This window comes from Oncorhynchus nerka, linkage group LG6 (assembly GCF_034236695.1).
Source record: "Oncorhynchus nerka isolate Pitt River linkage group LG6, Oner_Uvic_2.0, whole genome shotgun sequence".
NCBI classification, from domain to species: domain Eukaryota; kingdom Metazoa; phylum Chordata; class Actinopteri; order Salmoniformes; family Salmonidae; genus Oncorhynchus; species Oncorhynchus nerka.
In genome coordinates, this window is record NC_088401.1 from 77,828,502 (window position 1) to 77,847,362 (window position 18,861).

The following is an 18,861-nucleotide window of genomic DNA, read 5'->3' on the forward strand; positions in this document are numbered from 1 at the left end:
AACAACGGGCTGTGGTCTATCTTGGTTTAGTTATAAAAATCTATGCTACTACTACTACTACTGAAGGAGGATATTTTACAAGAAACTATTAGATTCCCTTTTTATCTGTGGATGAAATGTCTGAGTAGAGAACACACTATTTTGTGTGACTCAAAATGCGTCCAAATTCTAAAAAGATACAGAAAAAAAGAACCTTGTGCATTTCAGGTAAAATAACAACCCAATGTTTATATCCCAGGACAAATTAGCTAGCAACAGCAGGCTAGCTAGCTAAATGTCCATGAATGAATGTTTAATATAGTTGGGACAGAGTTTGTTTTGATATTTCAACCTGTGTGTCTGGATCGCATCTGGTGTGGATGTACAAAATCAACATGCGCACGATGGCGCACACGGATGCATCTTTGTGCCTGGTCTAGACAGCATGTAAAAAATTATATTGCGGGACTACTGTTGTTTTTGGGACCAGTTCTTGCAGTAGCTGGTAGGAGTCAGACCGAAAGCCAGCGGGTGTGGTGGGAGCAGGATGAAGAAATCGGTTCTACGCAGACCTCTACTGTGCAGCCTATAATGTTAGAGCTGTTTATTACTGTGCCAGTGTGAAAAGTAGGGAATTAGCTAGGGAAACTGATATATCAATAACATTGCCATACTGACTACTAAAACTCACGCTGCAATGAAAAAAACGTCTGGTTTCATTGTTTGATTCAGGTCTAGTGTGATTGAGGCAAAAATAGCTAAAGTTTGCCAACTTTTGGCCAGCTCTCTCTCTTAACAGTACACCAACTGGAGAAAGCTAGCCAAGTTAATTTACTTTGGGACAAAACAAAGGCTACAAGACATTTCTATACAAACAACAGCTGTTAGATAGCAATATGAGGTGGCGATTATTACTATCTGATAGATAACTAGAGGCTAAAGCTGACCTGGCTGTGGTAGCTACTAGCTAGTGTAGCTTATATATTCACCTCAGTTAAGAGGGAATGAAACATTAGCTAACATTACATGTCAGTTACAATACTAGCTCAGCACTGCAAATAAAGAATAGTTTAAAAAATGTATGTAAAGTTAAACAGCAGTTACCTTGACAGCTAAATCTGTAAACTAATGAGTAGCCAGTTTCTGCTCTGCTTGGAGCTCAACTCTCCTGTGCTAGTCCAGCCAGCCTTCCAGAAGCTTTGCCTTCACACAGCCTGTCTGCCAACTCTGTGGTGTCTCTGAGTCCTAAATACAGCCTGCTGACCACTCCAAACAGCCAACCTGACCGCTCGGAGGCGTCCGCATGGTCCTAAAGCACACCATTGCCGTTTTTTGTATCACATTGCAATGATAAAACTGTGGTGGGGGGGGGCAATTTCAGAATGTGGTGGGGACATGACCCCTGTATCAAACCCCAAACCCTGGCCTGTTTGGTCTTTGCAAGCGTATCCGGAAGTCTTGCGATGTTGCGCCTTTAGGTTTAGAAACTCAGCAGTAGGGCCATCCAACCCCCATCTGTCACGTACTTGCTGGTAGCTGGCAGCTGCACAGCTTGTAAATAACCGCTAGATGTCAGATCACTTACGGTCACGGGGAATCGGAAGTATTTCATCTGGCCGCTAGGGGGCAGCTGTGCACCAAGAGTTTTCCTTCCCCCTCATCGTCGAAACAACAAACCCTACTACGGAGCAAGTGGCGGGGTGAGAGAGCGTCCAAAACCGCCTCTGACCGCCAGTTTCAAACTCATTTGCGGAAATCGTGGTAATATCAATACAAGAACAAACAACGACTCAACAAAGTAGTATCTCGTTTGGAAATAAATTGAATAACGGGGTAAGTTATAAAATGGCGGAGTGGAATCTCGAAGTTAGTTGGTTTGTAGCAATTTTTTGGTAGCTAGCTTCTCATGCTAGCTAGCTAACAGGCTATAAGTGCGGAGGCTGCTAGCTACGGAAAGTCGTAAGCTAGCCGCTGGCGCTGTAAGCTACTTTTTTTTGTGTCTAGAATCTGTGTTACGCATACCCGAAAGTAGACCCATTTCACTGAAACGTATCTAGCAAGCTAGCTAAGCTAATATATAACAAAGTGTTTGTTTACATCCAATAAATGTTGTTCTGTTGGAGAGTTAACGTTACGTAGGAAACGTATCGGAACTCCCGAGGCAAGATGGAGGACGTAGGGACGAGGTGTTTTTATGTAACTAAATGGTTGTATTGTTGCTCCACAACAAGTGTGTTGTATAAACAAGCTAATTTAGATATTTACATTAACTTTGAGGGCCACGCCGTATTAGCTAGCTAGCTAAATATCAACTGTTTTATTGATCATATGGCTGGCTATCCGAACTCCGTTCGATTGCAGGCAACGGGCTAGGATAGCTAATGTTAACATGGCTAATTAGCCATGAAACTAGCTAGCTAACATAACAAGATGGAGAATGGTAGCTATACTGCAGCTATGCTAAGCTAACGTTAGTTAGCTACCCAGTCAAAATTGAGATTTTCGCGAGTGTTTTTACCCTGTTTGAACTGTAACTAGTTAGTTTACAATAACGTGGGTACTACCGTTACTTGAAGGATACCATTTTAACTCTTGGTTTAACGTTAGCCGTAGGTTGTTATTTTCATGTACGTAAAGGGTGACGTTCTGATGACAGCTGATGATGTTAAGCTAGCTAGCTTCGTTAGCTGGCTAGCTCTTTGGCAAGCCAGTCCGGGCAACCTCTCGACATTATACCGGTGTCAATTCTGGACAGTGGCCGTCACTGACCAAACCCAGGAGAGCGGCTGTCATACTACCTAGCCAACGGTAGCTAGTCTTGTTCAGGATGCTCTCCGTCGGTTATTTCGACGACGTTAGTTATCGCTAATATAGTTTAACGTGCTTTGTGTTGCCCAGGCACCCGGGTTTGGCGCCACTTTTTCAGTCCCCATCTTCAAGGCTTCCTCTCTAGTCAACCAGCCAGAGCGAATACTGTCTCCGCTTGTGCAATAAGAAACATAGGATGTTGCTTGCTGATGCTGCTTTATTGCTTGGCAATACAGTTCAAGTTGTATTGTACAATACACTGCTAGCATGTGTAGCTGTATTTGACCCAATTTCAAACAAAGTATGTATGAATTTAGCTTGTAATAATGGCTTTGGGCAATTAGATAACATGAAATAAGTCTAATGTCCATTGGAATTGTCGAATGTGTATTGGATGTCACGCGTTCTAATTCAAGACCATGGGATAAAGTACTTTGCTATCTGTCATTTTAAAGTTGAGTTTGAATCCATCCACTTCCCATTCCCTACATCTCACTGGTTGATGAGGGTAAAGATGCCCCACTTCTCCCCCATAAGCTTTTTACAACCTGCAAAAAAATCATAAACCGGTTACTTACAGACACGAGCAATGTCTATTGCTATTATTTTACAGTCAAATGCAATTGATTCCTCGTTGGTCCTTACAATTCATTTTTTGATTGACACACCTACTGTGTACAGTATGCCCCGATCGTAATTAAGACACACCCAGGATAGGGTCGCTGCTAGGCTCATTTTGGCCTCCTGTAGCTCAAAACTCGTCCCGACGACATACTAGTATTAACAATATTGTTGATTCATTTTTATATATAAAAATGAAAACTATTATATGTGTTTTTAATGTCGTAATTTGGTTGAATATCCCACTCTCTGCTCCCTGCTGTTTGCTTTGTAATATGTCAACTAGTGTTAATACTTTGTTCTGATTGGTTAGGATCTCTAACGGAGGATGAAGTGAACTCTCCTTTATATGGTCACAGGGGACCTTCCAATGTCCAGCCCTGGGGTGATGTTTCCTGTAAACCAAGGAGCGACATAGCCAATCAGCTCACAGTTGAGCATGACAGGAGGGATAGAGCCCACCCCCTGTTACCATGTGAAAGCAGTATTTTTGTGTTTTTTTTTGTCTGTGTGTGAAGAACCACTGGCTGATACTGAGGCCTGTTCAGGGGATGCAATGTGTATTTTGTAGAAGTTCAGCAGCAGGTTATCATACAACTCCTCTCAAATTAAATTGTATTACTCACATGCGCCGAATACAACAGGTGAAATGCTTACTTACGGGCCGGCCCGGCCCTAAACAACAATGCAGTTTCAAAAAAATATGGATAAGAGATAAAAGTAACTAAAGAGCAGCTGTAAAATAAACAATATCGAGACTATATACAGGGGGGTACCAATACAGAGTCAATGTGCTGGGGCACTGGTTAGTTGAGGTATTATGAACATGTAGGTAGAGATATTAAAGTGACTATGCATAGATGATTACAACAGAGAGTAGCAGTGGTGTAAAGAGGGGGGGGCACTGCAAATAGCCTGGGTAGCCATTTGATTAGATGTTCAGGAGTCTTATGGCTTGAGGGTAGAAGCTGTTAAAAAGCCTCTTGTTCTGGTACCGCTTGCCGGCAATTTTTAGGGCCTTCCTCTCTTGCCTGGTATAGAGGTCCTGGATGGCAGGAAGCTTGGTCCTAGTGGTGTACTGGGCCGTTCGCACTACCCCCTGTAGTGCCTTGCGGTCGGAGGCCGAGCAGTTACCATACCAGGCAGTGATGCAACCAGTCAGGATGCTGTCTTCTCTGAATGTAACTCCAATACTCGTGCATTCTTTTCCCCTTCTGTTTTCTCCTCCAGGTCCTATGCTACCGTTCCACTGTCTTGTGGACACTGAGGATCTGAGGTCTGTTCTTATTTGAGTTGGGTCAGACATGATAGAGAAATGATAGCAGCACCAGAGTTACCGTCAGAGTTCCACTATCCTCAGTAAGTGGCTACTTCCATGGTGTGTGTGTGAGTGTCAACCGGCATGCAGCAGACTTTCTCATGTGTGTGTGTGTTTTTGCCAGGGATTCGGACACCCGTTTCTCCTCAGACACAGATTTCTCTGAGGCGCCTGATGTCAGTATCAACCCAACCAAAGGAAAGGTACGACCAGGCCTCGTCTTCCTCAAGCTATACACCACAGCATATTAGAACCTCTTCCTCACGCTATACACCTCACCATATTTTTTTTAACCTCTTCCTCACGCTATTCATAGGTTGCACTTCTGTTTTGGTCATGCCATTGTTATGAATGTTCACAAGATGTCCTCTATCGGCGGTGTCCAAAAGTGGTGATAAGCCAAGTCATTCTAGATGGAGGCTAACTACTGTTTAGTCTAAATTACACTATAGTGCCTGGAAATACCATGACATTGGTAAAGTAGTAAAATATTTAGTAGGTAACAACGTTTCCAGCATTATCATGTCGTCAAATTTACTTTAAAGAGATGGCAATGTTGTTATTAGCTAGCAAAGTTTGTCAAAAATGGCTAGCAATGCTAAAGTTAGCGAGCTCAAATCCGATGGCCTCCCCTCAATGTTAGCTAGCTAACTAACTAACGTTATACTGCATCTAAAGTCAATCTGGTGACATCAAAAGATTTTCCTACTAATTATTTGACCCTCCCTTGGAATGTCATTGTATTTCCAATGTAATGCATTTTTTGATTAAATCTTCATCAGCGCTCTTTGATGATGCATTAAGTAGAATGCTCATTCGGGCATCAGTCCAAAACGTACGTTCAAAACAATATTGTGACAAAACATGCAACCCATCAATACACACCACGTAATGTTCACTTCATCCTGAAGCTACTGTATACACACCACGTAATGTTCACTTCATCCTCAAGCTACTGTATACACACCACGTAATGTTCACTTCATCCTCAAGCTACTGTATACACACCACGTAATGTTCACTTCATCCTCAAGCTACTGTATGCACACCACGTAATGTTCACTTCATCCTCAAGCTACTGTATACACACCACGTAATGTTCACTTCATCCTCAAGCTACTGTATGCACACCACGTAATGTTCACTTCATACTCAAGCTACTGTATACACACCACGTAAAGTTCACTTCATCCTCAAGCTACTGTATACACACCACGTAAAGTTCACTTCATCCTCAAGCTACTGTATACACACCACGTAATATTAGTAAGTATTATGCTGTTTACACCTTTATTGACTTTTCTCAACTCTTTCTCTCCACCACTCCCTCCATCCCAGGGGGGGAAGAAGGGGAAGAAGGCGGCAGGAGGGAAGGGAGTGGGGGGTGCAGGGAGGATGAACGGCCACTACCAGGAGAATGGCATGGAGAACCTGATGCTGTTCGAGGTTGTCAAGATGGGCAAAAGCGCCATGCAGGTGTGTGTGTGTATACGCTGCTTGACCAAAAGTATGTGGACAGCTGCTCGTCGAACATCTCATTCCCAAATTGTTGCGGGGACTTGCTTCCATTCAGCCACAAGCATTATTGAGGTCGGGCACTGACGCTGGGCGATTAGTGCTGGCTTGCAATTTGTTGTTCCCAAGGCAGCGAGCTTTACACCACTCCAGTTGACGCTTGGCATTGCGCATAGTGATCTTAGGCTTGTGTGCGGCTGCTTGGCCATGGAAACCCATTTCATGAATCTCTCGACAAACTGTACTTGTGCTGATGTTGCTTCCAGAGGCAGTTTGGAACTCTGTAGTGAGGCTTGCAACCAAGGACAGGTGATTTTTACACGCTTCAGCACTTGGCAATTGTGTTCAGTGAGCTTGTGTGACCTACCACTTCGCCAAGTTGTTGGTCCTAGACATTTCCACTTCACAACAACAGTTGACCGGGGCAGCTCTAGCAGGGCAGAAATTTGACACACTCACTTGTTGGAGAGGTGGCATCCCAGGACGGTGCCACGTTGAAAGTCACTGCGTTCTTCAGTAAGGCCATTATACGGTCAATCTTTGTCTATGGAGATTGCATGGCTGTGTGCCCGACTATATATATATATATATATATTTTTATACACCTGTCAGCAACTGGTGTGGCTGAAATAGCCGAATCCACTCATATGGATGTCCACATACTTTTGTATATAAAGTGTTTGTAACATTTACAGTGTGAAAAGCATAGTGTATCTGTGAGCCTACACACAGAAGTGGTTTAGGTCTTTAACAGGCCAATCGTTTATTTGATTATCAACAGTTCTTGGTTATTGAATGACCAGATCATCTTTATTAGAGTTGAAACACATATGTTAGTTGTACTTATTGTCTATCTCTGCTGTTTGTCCTGGCTCCAGTCTGTGGTGGATGACTGGATTGAGGCATATAAAACCGACAGGGACATGGCTCTGCTAGACCTCATCAACTTCTTCATCCAGTGTTCTGGCTGTAAAGGAGTGGTCAGTGGAGAGATGTTCCGAAACATGCAGAACTCTGAGATCATCAGGAGGATGACAGAGGAGTTTGACGAGGTAGGTTTTGTGTGTGTGAGACGTGGTAGGTGCATCACTCTGGGTTAAAGTTTAGTCAGTCACCTGAAATGTACCAGTTGATTGGTTCAGTTTTAGATGTCATTACCCTTTGAGTTGCATGCAATAGTGAAGCCATAACTCCCATAAACCTTCTCTCTCTCTCCACCCTCCTCCCCCTCTATAGGACAGCGGAGACTACCCTCTGACCATGGCAGGTCCGCTGTGGAAGAAGTTTAAGGGTAGTTTCTGTGAGTTCATTGCTGTCTTGGTGAGACAGTGTCAGTACAGCATCATCTATGATGAGTACCTCATGGACACGGTCATATCGCTCCTCACCGGACTGTCGGACTCACAGGTCCGAGCCTTCAGGCACACCAGCACACTGGCAGGTAATAGAGTTGGTGAGGGGATATGTCTGTCTGTGTTAGTCGGTTATTTCTGTCTTCCCTGGGCACGCTGATTAACTGTGTGTGTGTTTAGCTATGAAACTGATGACAGCCCTGGTGAATGTAGCTCTGAACCTGAGCATCAACATGGACAACACACAGCGGCAGTACGAGACAGAGAGAAACAAGAATGTCGCCAAGAGAGCCAACGACCGGCTGGAGCTACTGCTGCAGAAACGCAAAGAGGTGAGCGGGATGAGGTCAGAGTTAGGCTCTTCCTGGGTTAGGGGTTGGGGAACTGGGTAAGGCTTCTTGGGCCTTTGGTTGAAGATTAGTTTGGCTCACGTTTTCCTTCCAGGGTTGTCTGCTCTCGCTGCTTCTCAGAATGTGCTTTCTAAAACACCCTCGCTGCACAGACAAGTTACCCAGGTGCAGGAGCTTCGTGAGAGTTGTTTTCCAATCAGACGATGTATTACATTTAGAGATGAGGAGCATACATGCTGTAGGAGCATAACCAGTCAGTTAGCCTGCAGTCAGACAGAGTTAAAGGGTTCTACTAGGCCCTGTGGTTGAACTGGCATCAATGGCTGTGTCCTAGTTTACATAACATGTCCCACTGGGCTTCCATCTGCCCGATCATTCTACTGCGACCCCACCAGAACATGAAACACTGCTGTCTCCTACTAATACAACCCCACCAGAACAACATGAAACACTGCTGTCTCCTACTAATACAACCCCACCAGAACAACATGAAACACTGCTGTCTCCTACTAATACAACCCCACCAGAACAACATGAAACACTGCTGTCTCCTACTAATACAACCCCACCAGAACAACATGAAACACTGCTGTCTCCTACTAATACAACCCCACCAGAACAACATGAAACACTGCTGTCTCCTACTAATACAACCCCACCAGAACAACATGAAACACTGCTGTCTCCTACTAATACAACCCCACCAGAACAACATGAAACACTGCTGTCTCCTACTAATACAACCCCACCAGAACAACATGAAACACTGTAATTATACACCTCAGTGCCTTCATAACTATACTAGCTATCTCTCTGTAATGTTTGGTTATCTTGAAGTTCAGCCTGATGAACCCTGATCAAAATTGTATCTTACTGATTTCTTATTCTAATTGCAGCTTCAAGAAAATCAGGACGAAATTGAAAACATGATGAATGCTATATTCAAGGGTGTGTTTGTACACCGTTATCGGTACGTGGCCTGTCCATTGTTCCCATCATAGTAATGATCATAAATAGGATGGATTTCATTTGAGATACCCTCTATACAGAGGGAAAATGTATGATGAAGGTTGTGTGTTGTGTTACAGTGATGCCATAGCAGAGATCAGAGCTATCACTATAGAGGAGATAGGAATGTGGATGAAGCTGTACAGTGATGCCTTCCTCAACGACAGCTACCTGAAATACGTAGGCTGGACCATGCACGACAAGGTGAGGGAGAGTGCGCATGCTTGTCAGCAAGGTGTTGTGTTTGAGTTAGGAGTGTGTGCACTTCTAACGAGTTTGTGTGTGTAAATCTAACGTGTGTGTGTGTGTGTGTAGCAAGGCGAGGTACGTCTGAAATGTTTGACAGCTCTGCAGGGTCTCTACTACAACAGAGAACTGAACACCAGACTGGAGCTGTTCACCAGCCGCTTCAAGGTCAGAGCGCCAACTGGTGGACACATTAACACACTACAACTAGTTGCCTCAAGGCTCAATTTTCATAACCAATGCCATTTAGCAGACTATTTTATCCAACAGGGCTTACAGGAAGTAGTACATTCATGAGTTTTCATATGGGGTCTTTCCTGCCTGAACCACTACTATCACCTGTTGATTTTGAGTAGAAGTATTTCAGCTAAATCTGAAATCTTTGTCATTCATTTCCTCCCTTCACAGGACCGCATCGTCTCCATGACTCTAGACAAGGAGTACGATGTCGCAGTACAAGCAATTAAACTGCTCACTCTGGTACTACAGTAAGTTGCTACAGTTCAGCTTTCAGTGTTTAATTTGTGTTTAATCTATACTGTGTGTATTACAGTAGTACAGATGAGATACTGAGCCTGGAGGACTATGTATGGTGTGTGTATTACAGTAGTACAGATGAGGTACTGAGCCCGGAGGACTGTGAGAGCGTCTATCATCTGGTCTACTCCGCCCACCGACCGGTCGCCATAGCAGCCGGGGAGTTCCTCTTCAAGAAGTAGGATTTATTTAAGTTTTTATTTAATCTGTTGTCACACATTCTTCTATCATGTATTTATGTTCTCTTAAGTCCTATCAATCAATCAAAACACTCTTGAAAACAAGATGGTGCAGTTCAAGAGATCGTCCTGCAAAATGTCAAATGTGATGCTAAAACCCCATGTCTGGTTTCTTCCCTGGAACAGCGAGAGATAGAGGGGGCAGAGCTGAAGAGAGGAAGGTGGATGGGGTAGAGAAAGAGAGGGGCAGGCAGGAGGAGAAAGGGGGTGCAAGGAGAAGGAGAGAGTAGGAACTTGAGGTTGGTAGATCTGGGATATGGTTTTCTGGCGTGGACACATTCCTTGTCTGTTTTATTTAGGCTGGGCTAGTGCCTATAAGTGAGGTTTATATACACTACATGACCAAAAGTATGTGGACATACATTTGACTGCTCGTCAAACATCTCATTCCAAAATCGTGGACATTAATATGAAGTTGGTCCCCCCTTTACTGCTATAACAGCCTCTACTCTTCTGGGAAGACTTTCCACTAGATGCTGGAACATTGCTGCGGGGACTTGCTTCCATTCAGCCACAAGAGCATTAGTGAGGTTGTTCCAATTCATCCCAAAAGTGTTCGATGGAGTTGAGGTCAGGGGGCTCTGTAGGCCAGTCAAGTTCTTCCACACAGATCTCGACATACCAGAGTGGACCTCGCTTTGTGCACGGGGGCATTGTCATGCTGAAACAGGAAAGAGCCTTACCCAAATTGTTGCCACAAAGTTGGAAGGACAGAATCGTCTAGAATGTCATTGTATGCTGTAGCGTTAAAAATTCCTTTCACTGGAGCTAAGGGGCCTAGCCCCAGACCATTATAGATAGATACATGTCAATACACAAACTGTCTATGTCAAATAGGGGAGAGGCGCTGTGCCGCGAGGTGTTGCTTTATCTGTTTTTTGAAACCGGATTTGCTGTTCATTTGAGCAACGTGAGATAGGAGTTACATGGCTCTATATCATACTGTACATTTAGTTGAATTTGATCTGGATTTGGGGACTGGTGGCATGTCTGGTGGTGGAAGTGTGTGTAAGTTCACTATGCAAACAATTTGGGTTTTTCCACACATTGTTTCTTATAAAAAGAAGTGATCCTGTCAGTCTCTCTTCAACTCTTAACCAAGAGAGACTGGCATGCATAGTATTTATATCAGCCCTCTGTTTACAATGAAGAGCAAGACCTGCTGCTCTGTTCTGGGCCAGCTGCAGCTTAACTAGGTCTTTCCTTGTAGCACTCGACCACATGACTGGACCATAATCAAGATAAGACACAACTAGAGCCTGCAAGCAGAGCATCTCGTTATTATGGACAGACCTCTCCCCATCTTTACAACCACCCATATGCTTGGCGTCGCGCATGGTGATCTTAGACTTGTGTGTGGCTGCTCGACCATGGAAACCCATTTCATGAGTCTCTCGATGAACAGTTCTTGTGCTGAAGTTGCTTCCAGAGGCTGTTTGGAGCTCAGTAGTGAGTTGCAAACAAGGACAGATTTTTACGCACCTCAGTACTCAGCAGTCCCGTTCTGTGAGCTTGTGTGGCCTACCACTTCGCTGCTGAGCCGTTGTTGCTCCTAGAAGTTCCCACTTCACAATAACACCACTTAGTTGACTGGGGCAGCTCTAGCAGGGCTAGACATTTAATTAACTGACTTTTTGATGGTGCCACATTGAAGGTCACTGAGCTCTTCAGTAAGGCCATTCTACTGTTAATGTTTGTCTATGGAGATTGCATGACAACGTGCCTGATTTTTATACACCTGTCAGTAACGGGTGTTGCTGAAATAGCCAAATCCACTCATTTGAAGGGGTGTCCACATACTTTTGTATAGTTAGGGTAATTTGATATAGTTTTCTAAATCTAATACTCGTGACTCTGCTCTCCAGACTGTTCAGTACGCGGGAGCCAGAAGAGGAGGGCGCCCCCAAGAGAAGAGGAAGACAAAGCCCCAATGCCAACCTCATCAAAACTACTGTTTTCTTCTTCCTGGAGAGCGAGGTACACACACACACACACGGTCTCTGACCCTGTCTCTACCTCCATGAACATGCTGCATACTTACAAGACTCACTGGGAGAAATACCCTGCCCCTGCTTATCTCTCCCATGTATATTCCAGCTCCATGAGCACGCTGCGTACCTGGTGGACTCTCTGTGGGAGAGTGGAGCAGACCTACTGAAGGACTGGGAGTGTATGACCAGCCTGCTACTGGACGACCCTGTGCCAGGGGAGGAAGGTATGACCTCTGCCCTCTATACTTGACCTTTGACCCATAACCTCTATACCTTGTCTCTAATATATCTGGTGTGTGTAGCCCTGACAGACAGACAGGAGACGGCTCTCATAGAGATAATGCTGTGTACGGTGCGCCAGGCAGCAGAGTGCCACCCGCCCGTAGGCCGCGGAACTGGGAAGAGGGTAAGACACTCTAGACTGGTCAGAAAAGGGAACTCTCTCTGTCTCTCAAGTCAATGGGCTTCATTGGCATGGGAAACGTATGTTTATATTGCCAAAGCAAGCGAAATAGATAATAAACAATAAAAATTGAACAGTAAACATCACACTCACGAGTTTCAAAAGAATAAAGACATTTCAAATGTCATGGCTATGTAAAGTTTTGTTACTATGTGCAAATGGTTGAAGTACAACAGGGAAAATAAATAAACATGGGTTGTATTTACAATGGTGTTTGTTCTCCCGCTAGGTGATGACCGCGAAGGAGAAGAAGACCCAGCTAGATGACAGGACCAGAATGACAGAGCTGTTTGCTGTGACATTACCCCCTCTGCTGGCCAAGGTAGGACACTACACCTTCACCCTCTCTAATAAAAGTGTGTCCCCTGCATGCAGTACTGTGTGTGAGTGTGCTGCCTCTCTTTGTTTCAGTACTCCATAGATACAGAGAAGGTGACCAACCTGCTGCAGCTCCCTCAGTTCTTTGACCTGGATATCTACACCACAGGACGACTAGAGAAGGTCTAACCCCCGACCCTACACTGGAGTCTAATTCAAACTAACCCCCGACCCTGCACTGTAGTCTAATTCAAACTCTAACCCCCGACCCAACACTAGTCTAATTCAAACTCTAACCCCCGACCCTACACTAGTCTAATTCAAACTCTAACCCCCGACCCTACACTGTAGTCTAATTCAAACTCTAACCCCCGACCCTGCACTGGAGTCTAATTCAAACTAACCCCCGACCCTATACTGGAGTTTAATTCAAACTCTAACCCCCGACCCTACACTGGAGTCTAATTCAAACTCTAACCCCCGACCCAACACTAGTCTAATTCAAACTAACCCCCGACCCTGCACTGTAGTCTAATTCAAACTCTAACCCCGACCCTACACTGGAGTCTAATTCAAACTCTAACCCCGACCCAACACTAGTCTAATTCAAACTAACCCCCGACCCTGCACTGTAGTCTAATTCAAACTCTAACCCCGACCCTACACTGTAGTCTAATTCAAACTAACCCCCGACCCAACACTGTAGTCTAATTCAAACTCTACCCCCCGACCCTACACTGTAGTCTAATTCAAACTCTAACCCCGACCCAACACTAGTCTAATTCAAACTCTACCCCCGACCCTACACTGTAGTCTAATTCAAACTCTAACCCCGACCCTACACTAGTCTAATTCAAACTCTAACCCCCGACCCTACACTGTAGTCTAATTCAAACTCTAACCCCGACCCTACACTGTAGTCTAATTCAAACTCTAACCCCGACCCTACACTGTAGTCTAATTCAAACTCTAACCCCCGACCCTGCACTGGAGTCTAATTCAAACTAACCCCGACCCTGCACTGGAGTCTAATTCAAACTAACCCCGACCCAACACTAGTCTAATTCAAACTCTAACCCCCGACCCTACACTGTAGTCTAATTCAAACTCTAACCCCGACCCTGCACTGTAGTCTAATTCAAACTCTAACCCCGACCCTACACTGGAGTCTAATTCAAACTCTACCCCCGACCCCGCACTGGAGTCTAATTCAAACTCTACCCCCGACCCTACACTGGAGTCTAATTCAAACTCTACCCCCGACCCTACACTGTAGTCTAATTCAAACTCTAACCCCCGACCCCGCACTGTAGTCTAATTCAAAGCACTGTGCAGTACAATGACAGCTGTGAAATATCAAATGCATAACACTGCAAGTCGTCTCTAAAACCTATTTCCCGACTCCCTCCCTCTTCTTCTAGCACTTGGAGGCGTTGCTGCGTCAGATCAGGGAGATGGTGGAGAAACACACAGACACAGAGGTTCTGGAGGCGTGCTCGAAGACCTACCACGCTCTCTGCAACGAGGAGTTCACCATCTTTAACAGAGTGGACATCGCCAGGTCACAGCTTCTGGATGAACTGGTGGACAAATTCAACAGACTGCTGGAAGACTTCTTACAAGAGGTGAGAGGGGGAGTGATGAGGGAATGGGAGAATGAACCTGTGCACAATCAACAGACAGTTAAAGGACTTCCTACAAGGGGTGAGAGGGGATTGGAGGAGAGCGCTCAGTGTGGAAGCTGTTTGGGCCAGAGGGACTTTCTACCACCAGCCTTCATTTTACATCAATTAGGGGGAGTGGACCAGTCTGTGTGGTTGATACTGACACTGGTCTGTCTCTGTCTGTGTGGTTGATACTGACACTGGTCTGTCTGTGTGGTTGATGCTGACACTGGTCTGTCTGTGTGGTTGACGCTGACACTGGTCTGTCTGTGTGGTTGACGCTGACACTGGTCTGTCTGTGTGGCTGACACTGGTCTGTCTGTCTGTGTGGTTGACGCTGACACTGGTCTGTCTGTGTGGTTGACGCTGACACTGGTCTGTCTGTGTGGTTGACGCTGACACTGGTCTGTCTGTGTGGTTGACGCTGACACTGGTCTGTCTGTGTGGTTGACGCTGACACTGGTCTGTCTGTGTGGTTGAAGCTGACACTGGTCTGTCTGTGTGGTTGAAGCTGACACTGGTCTGTCTGTGTGGTTGACGCTGACACTGGTCTGTCTGTGTGGTTGACGCTGACACTGGTCTGTCTGTGTGGTTGACGCTGACACTGGTCTGTCTGTGTGGTTGACGCTGACACTGGTCTGTCTGTGTGGTTGACGCTGACACTGGTCTGTCTGTGTGGTTGACGCTGACACTGGTCTGTCTGTGTGGTTGACGCTGACACTGGTCTGTCTGTGTGGTTGACGCTGACACTGGTCTGTCTGTGTGGTTGACGCTGACACTGGTCTGTCTGTGTGGTTGACGCTGACACTGGTCTGTCTGTGTGGTTGACGCTGACACTGGTCTGTCTGTGTGGTTGACGCTGACACTGGTCTGTCTGTGTGGTTGACGCTGACACTGGTCTGTCTGTCTGTGTGGTTGACGCTGACACTGGTCTGTCTGTCTGTGTGGTTGACGCTGACACTGGTCTGTCTGTCTGTGTGGTTGACGCTGACGCTGGTCTGTCTGTGTGGTTGACGCTGACGCTGGTCTGTCTGTGTGGTTGACGCTGACGCTGGTCTGTCTGTGTGGTTGACGCTGGTCTGTCTGTGTGGTTGACGCTGACGCTGGTCTGTCTGTGTCTGTGTGGCTGACACTGGTCTGTCTGTCTGTGTGGTTGACGCTGACACTGGTCTGTCTGTCTGTGTGGTTGACGCTGACACTGGTCTGTCTGTGTCTGTGTGGCTGACACTGGTCTGTCTGTGTGGTTGACGCTGACACTGGTCTGTCTGTCTGTGTGGTTGACGCTGACACTGGTCTGTCTGTCTGTGTGGTTGACGCTGACACTGGTCTGTCTGTGTCTGTGTGGTTGACGCTGACACTGGTCTGTCTGTGTGGTTGACGCTGACGCTGGTCTGTCTGTGTGGTTGACGCTGACGCTGGTCTGTCTGTGTGGTTGACGCTGACGCTGGTCTGTCTGTGTGGTTGACGCTGACGCTGGTCTGTCTGTGTGGTTGACGCTGACGCTGGTCTGTCTGTGTCTGTGTGGTTGACGCTGACGCTGGTCTGTCTCGGTCTGTGTGGTTGACGCTGGTCTGTCTGTGTCTGTGTGGTTGACGCTGGTCTGTCTGTGTCTGTGTGGCTGACGCTGGTCTGTCTGTGTGGCTGACGCTGGTCTGTCTGTGTCTGTGTGGCTGACGCTGGTCTGTCTGTGTCTGTGTGGCTGACGCTGGTCTGTCTCTGTCTGTGTGGCTGACGCTGGTCTGTCTCTGTCTGTGTGGTTGACGCTGGTCTGTCTCTTGTCTGTGTGGTTGACGCTGGTCTGTCTCTGTCTGTGTGGTTGACGCTGGTCTGTCTCTGTCTGTGTGGTTGACGCTGGTCTGTCTCTGTCTGTGTGGTTGACGCTGGTCTGTCTCTGTCTGTGTGGTTGACGCTGGTCTGTCTCTGTCTGTGTGGTTGACGCTGGTCTGTCTGTGTGCGTGGTTGACGCTGGTCTGTCTGTGCGCGTGGTTGACGCTGACACTGGTCTGTCTGTCTGTGCGCGTGGTTGACGCTGACACTGGTCTGTCTGTGTGGCTGACGCTGGTCTGTCTCTGTCTGTGTGGTTGACGCTGGTCTGTCTCTGTCTGTGTGGTTGACGCTGGTCTGTCTCTGTCTGTGTGGTTGACGCTGACGCTGGTCTGTGTGGTTGACGCTGACGCTGGTCTGTGTGGTTGACGCTGACGCTGGTCTGTGTGGTTGACGCTGGTCTGTCTGTGTGGTTGACGCTGGTCTGTCTGTGTGGTTGACGCTGGTCTGTCTGTGTGGTTGACGCTGGTCTGTCTGTGTGGTTGACGCTGGTCTGTCTGTGTGGTTGACGCTGGTCTGTCTGTGTGGTTGACGCTGGTCTGTCTGTGTGGTTGACGCTGGTCTGTGTCTGTGCGCGTGGTTGACGCTGGTCTGTGTCTGTGCGCGTGGTTGACGCTGGTCTGTGTCTGTGCGCGTGGTTGACGCTGACGCTGGTCTGTGCGCGTGGTTGACGCTGACGCTGGTCTGTCTCTGTGCGCGTGGTTGACGCTGACTCTGGTCTGTCTCTGTGCGCGTGGTTGACGCTGACGCTGGTCTGTGTGTGCGTGGTCGACGCTGGTCTGTCTCTGCGCGTGGATAACGCTGGTCTGTCTGTGCGCGTGGTTGACGCTGGTCTGTCTGTGCGCGTGGTTGACGCTGGTCTGTCTGTGCGCGTGGTTGACACTGACGCTGGTCTGTCTCTGTGCGCGTGGTTGACACTGACGCTGGTCTGTCTCTGTGCGCGTGGTTGACACTGACGCTGGTCTGTCTCTGTGCGCGTGGTTGACACTGACGCTGGTCTGTCTCTGTGCGCGTAGTTGACACTGACGCTGGTCTGTCTGTGCGCGTGGTTGACGCTGGTCTGTCTGTGCGCGTGGTTGACGCTGACACTGGTCTGTCTGTCTGTGCGCGTGGTTGACGCTGACACTGGTCTGTCTGTGTGGCTGACGCTGGTCTGTCTCTGTCTGTGTGGTTGACGCTGACGCTGGTCTGTCTCTGTCTGTGTGGTTGACGCTGGTCTGTCTCTGTCTGTGTGGTTGACGCTGGTCTGTCTCTGTCTGTGTGGTTGACGCTGGTCTGTGTGGTTGACGCTGGTCTGTGTGGTTGACGCTGGTCTGTCTGTGTGGTTGACGCTGGTCTGTCTGTGTGGTTGACGCTGGTCTGTCTGTGTGGTTGACGCTGGTCTGTCTGTGTGGTTGACGCTGGTCTGTCTGTGTGGTCTGTCTGTGTGGTTGACGCTGGTCTGTCTGTGTGGTTGACGCTGGTCTGTGTCTGTGCGCGTGGTTGACGCTGGTCTGTGTCTGTGCGCGTGGTTGATGCTGACGCTGGTCTGTCTCTGTGCGCGTGGTTGACGCTGACTCTGGTCTGTCTCTGTGCGCGTGGTTGACGCTGACTCTGGTCTGTCTCTGTGCGCGTGGTTGACGCTGACTCTGGTCTGTCTCTGTGCGCGTGGTTGACGCTGGTCTGTGTGTGCGTGGTCGACGCTGGTCTGTCTCTGCGCGTGCATAACGCCGGTCTGTCTGTGCGCGTGGTTGACGCTGGTCTGTCTGTCTGCGCGTGGTTGACGCCGGTCTGTCTCTGTGCGCGTGGTTGACACTGACGCTGGTCTGTCTCTGTGCGCGTGGTTGACACTGACGCTGGTCTGTCTCTGTGCGCGTGGTTGACACTGACGCTGGTCTGTCTCTGTGCGCGTGGTTGACACTGACGCTGGTCTGTCTCTGTGCGCGTGGTTGACACTGACGCTGGTCTGTCTCTGTGCGCGTGGTTGACACTGACGCTGGTCTGTCTCTGTGCGCGTGGTTGACACTGACGCTGGTCTGTCTCTGTGCGCGTGGTTGACACTGACGCTGGTCTGTCTGTCTGTTGCGCGTGGGTTGACACTGACGCTGGTCTGTCTCTGTGCGCGTGGTTGACACTGACGCTGGTCTGTCTCTGTGCGCGTGGTTGACACTGACGCTGGTCTGTCTCTGTGCGCGTGGTTGACACTGACGCTGGTCTGTCTCTGTGTGCGTGGTTGACACTGACGCTGGTCTGTCTCTGTGTGCGTGGTTGACACTGACGCTGGTCTGTCTCTGTGTGCGTGGTTGACACTGACGCTGGTCTGTCTCTGTGTGCGTGTTTGACAATGACGCTGGTCTGTCTCTGTGTGCGTGGTTGACACTGACGCTGGTCTGTCTCTGTGTGCGTGGTTGACACTGACGCTGGTCTGTCTCTGTGTGCGTGGTTGACACTGACGCTGGTCTGTCTGTGTGTGCGTGGTTGACACTGGTCTGTCTGTGCGCGTGGTTGACGCTGGTCTGTCTCTGTGCGTGTGGTTGATACTGGTCTGTCTGCGTGTGGTTGACACTGGTCGGTCTGTGCGTGTGGTTGACACTGGTCTGTCTGTGTGTGTGTGTGTGTGGTTGACACTGGTCTGTCTGTGTGTGTGTG

The 18,861-nt window shown here is 47.7% G+C and overlaps 1 protein-coding gene across 1 annotated transcript in view; it reads left to right on the plus strand.

Annotated features, from left to right (window-relative positions):
- Positions 1–1,631: 1,631 nt before the first annotated feature.
- stag2b (STAG2 cohesin complex component b) overlaps positions 1,632–18,861 on the plus strand; it is a 34,394-nt gene continuing 17,164 nt past the window's right edge. Inside the window, exons 1-18 of the mRNA XM_029647377.2 lie at positions 1,632–1,812; positions 4,639–4,767; positions 4,851–4,929; positions 6,065–6,202; positions 7,120–7,293; positions 7,478–7,682; positions 7,774–7,925; positions 8,840–8,913; positions 9,032–9,155; positions 9,267–9,365; positions 9,606–9,685; positions 9,805–9,912; positions 11,839–11,950; positions 12,071–12,188; positions 12,267–12,370; positions 12,657–12,749; positions 12,839–12,928; positions 14,167–14,370. Of these exons, the coding sequence (XP_029503237.1) occupies positions 4,724–4,767; positions 4,851–4,929; positions 6,065–6,202; positions 7,120–7,293; positions 7,478–7,682; positions 7,774–7,925; positions 8,840–8,913; positions 9,032–9,155; positions 9,267–9,365; positions 9,606–9,685; positions 9,805–9,912; positions 11,839–11,950; positions 12,071–12,188; positions 12,267–12,370; positions 12,657–12,749; positions 12,839–12,928; positions 14,167–14,370 (1,998 nt within the window). The 5' untranslated portion in view covers positions 1,632–1,812; positions 4,639–4,723. The remainder of the gene's footprint in view (positions 1,813–4,638; positions 4,768–4,850; positions 4,930–6,064; positions 6,203–7,119; positions 7,294–7,477; positions 7,683–7,773; positions 7,926–8,839; positions 8,914–9,031; positions 9,156–9,266; positions 9,366–9,605; positions 9,686–9,804; positions 9,913–11,838; positions 11,951–12,070; positions 12,189–12,266; positions 12,371–12,656; positions 12,750–12,838; positions 12,929–14,166; positions 14,371–18,861) is intronic.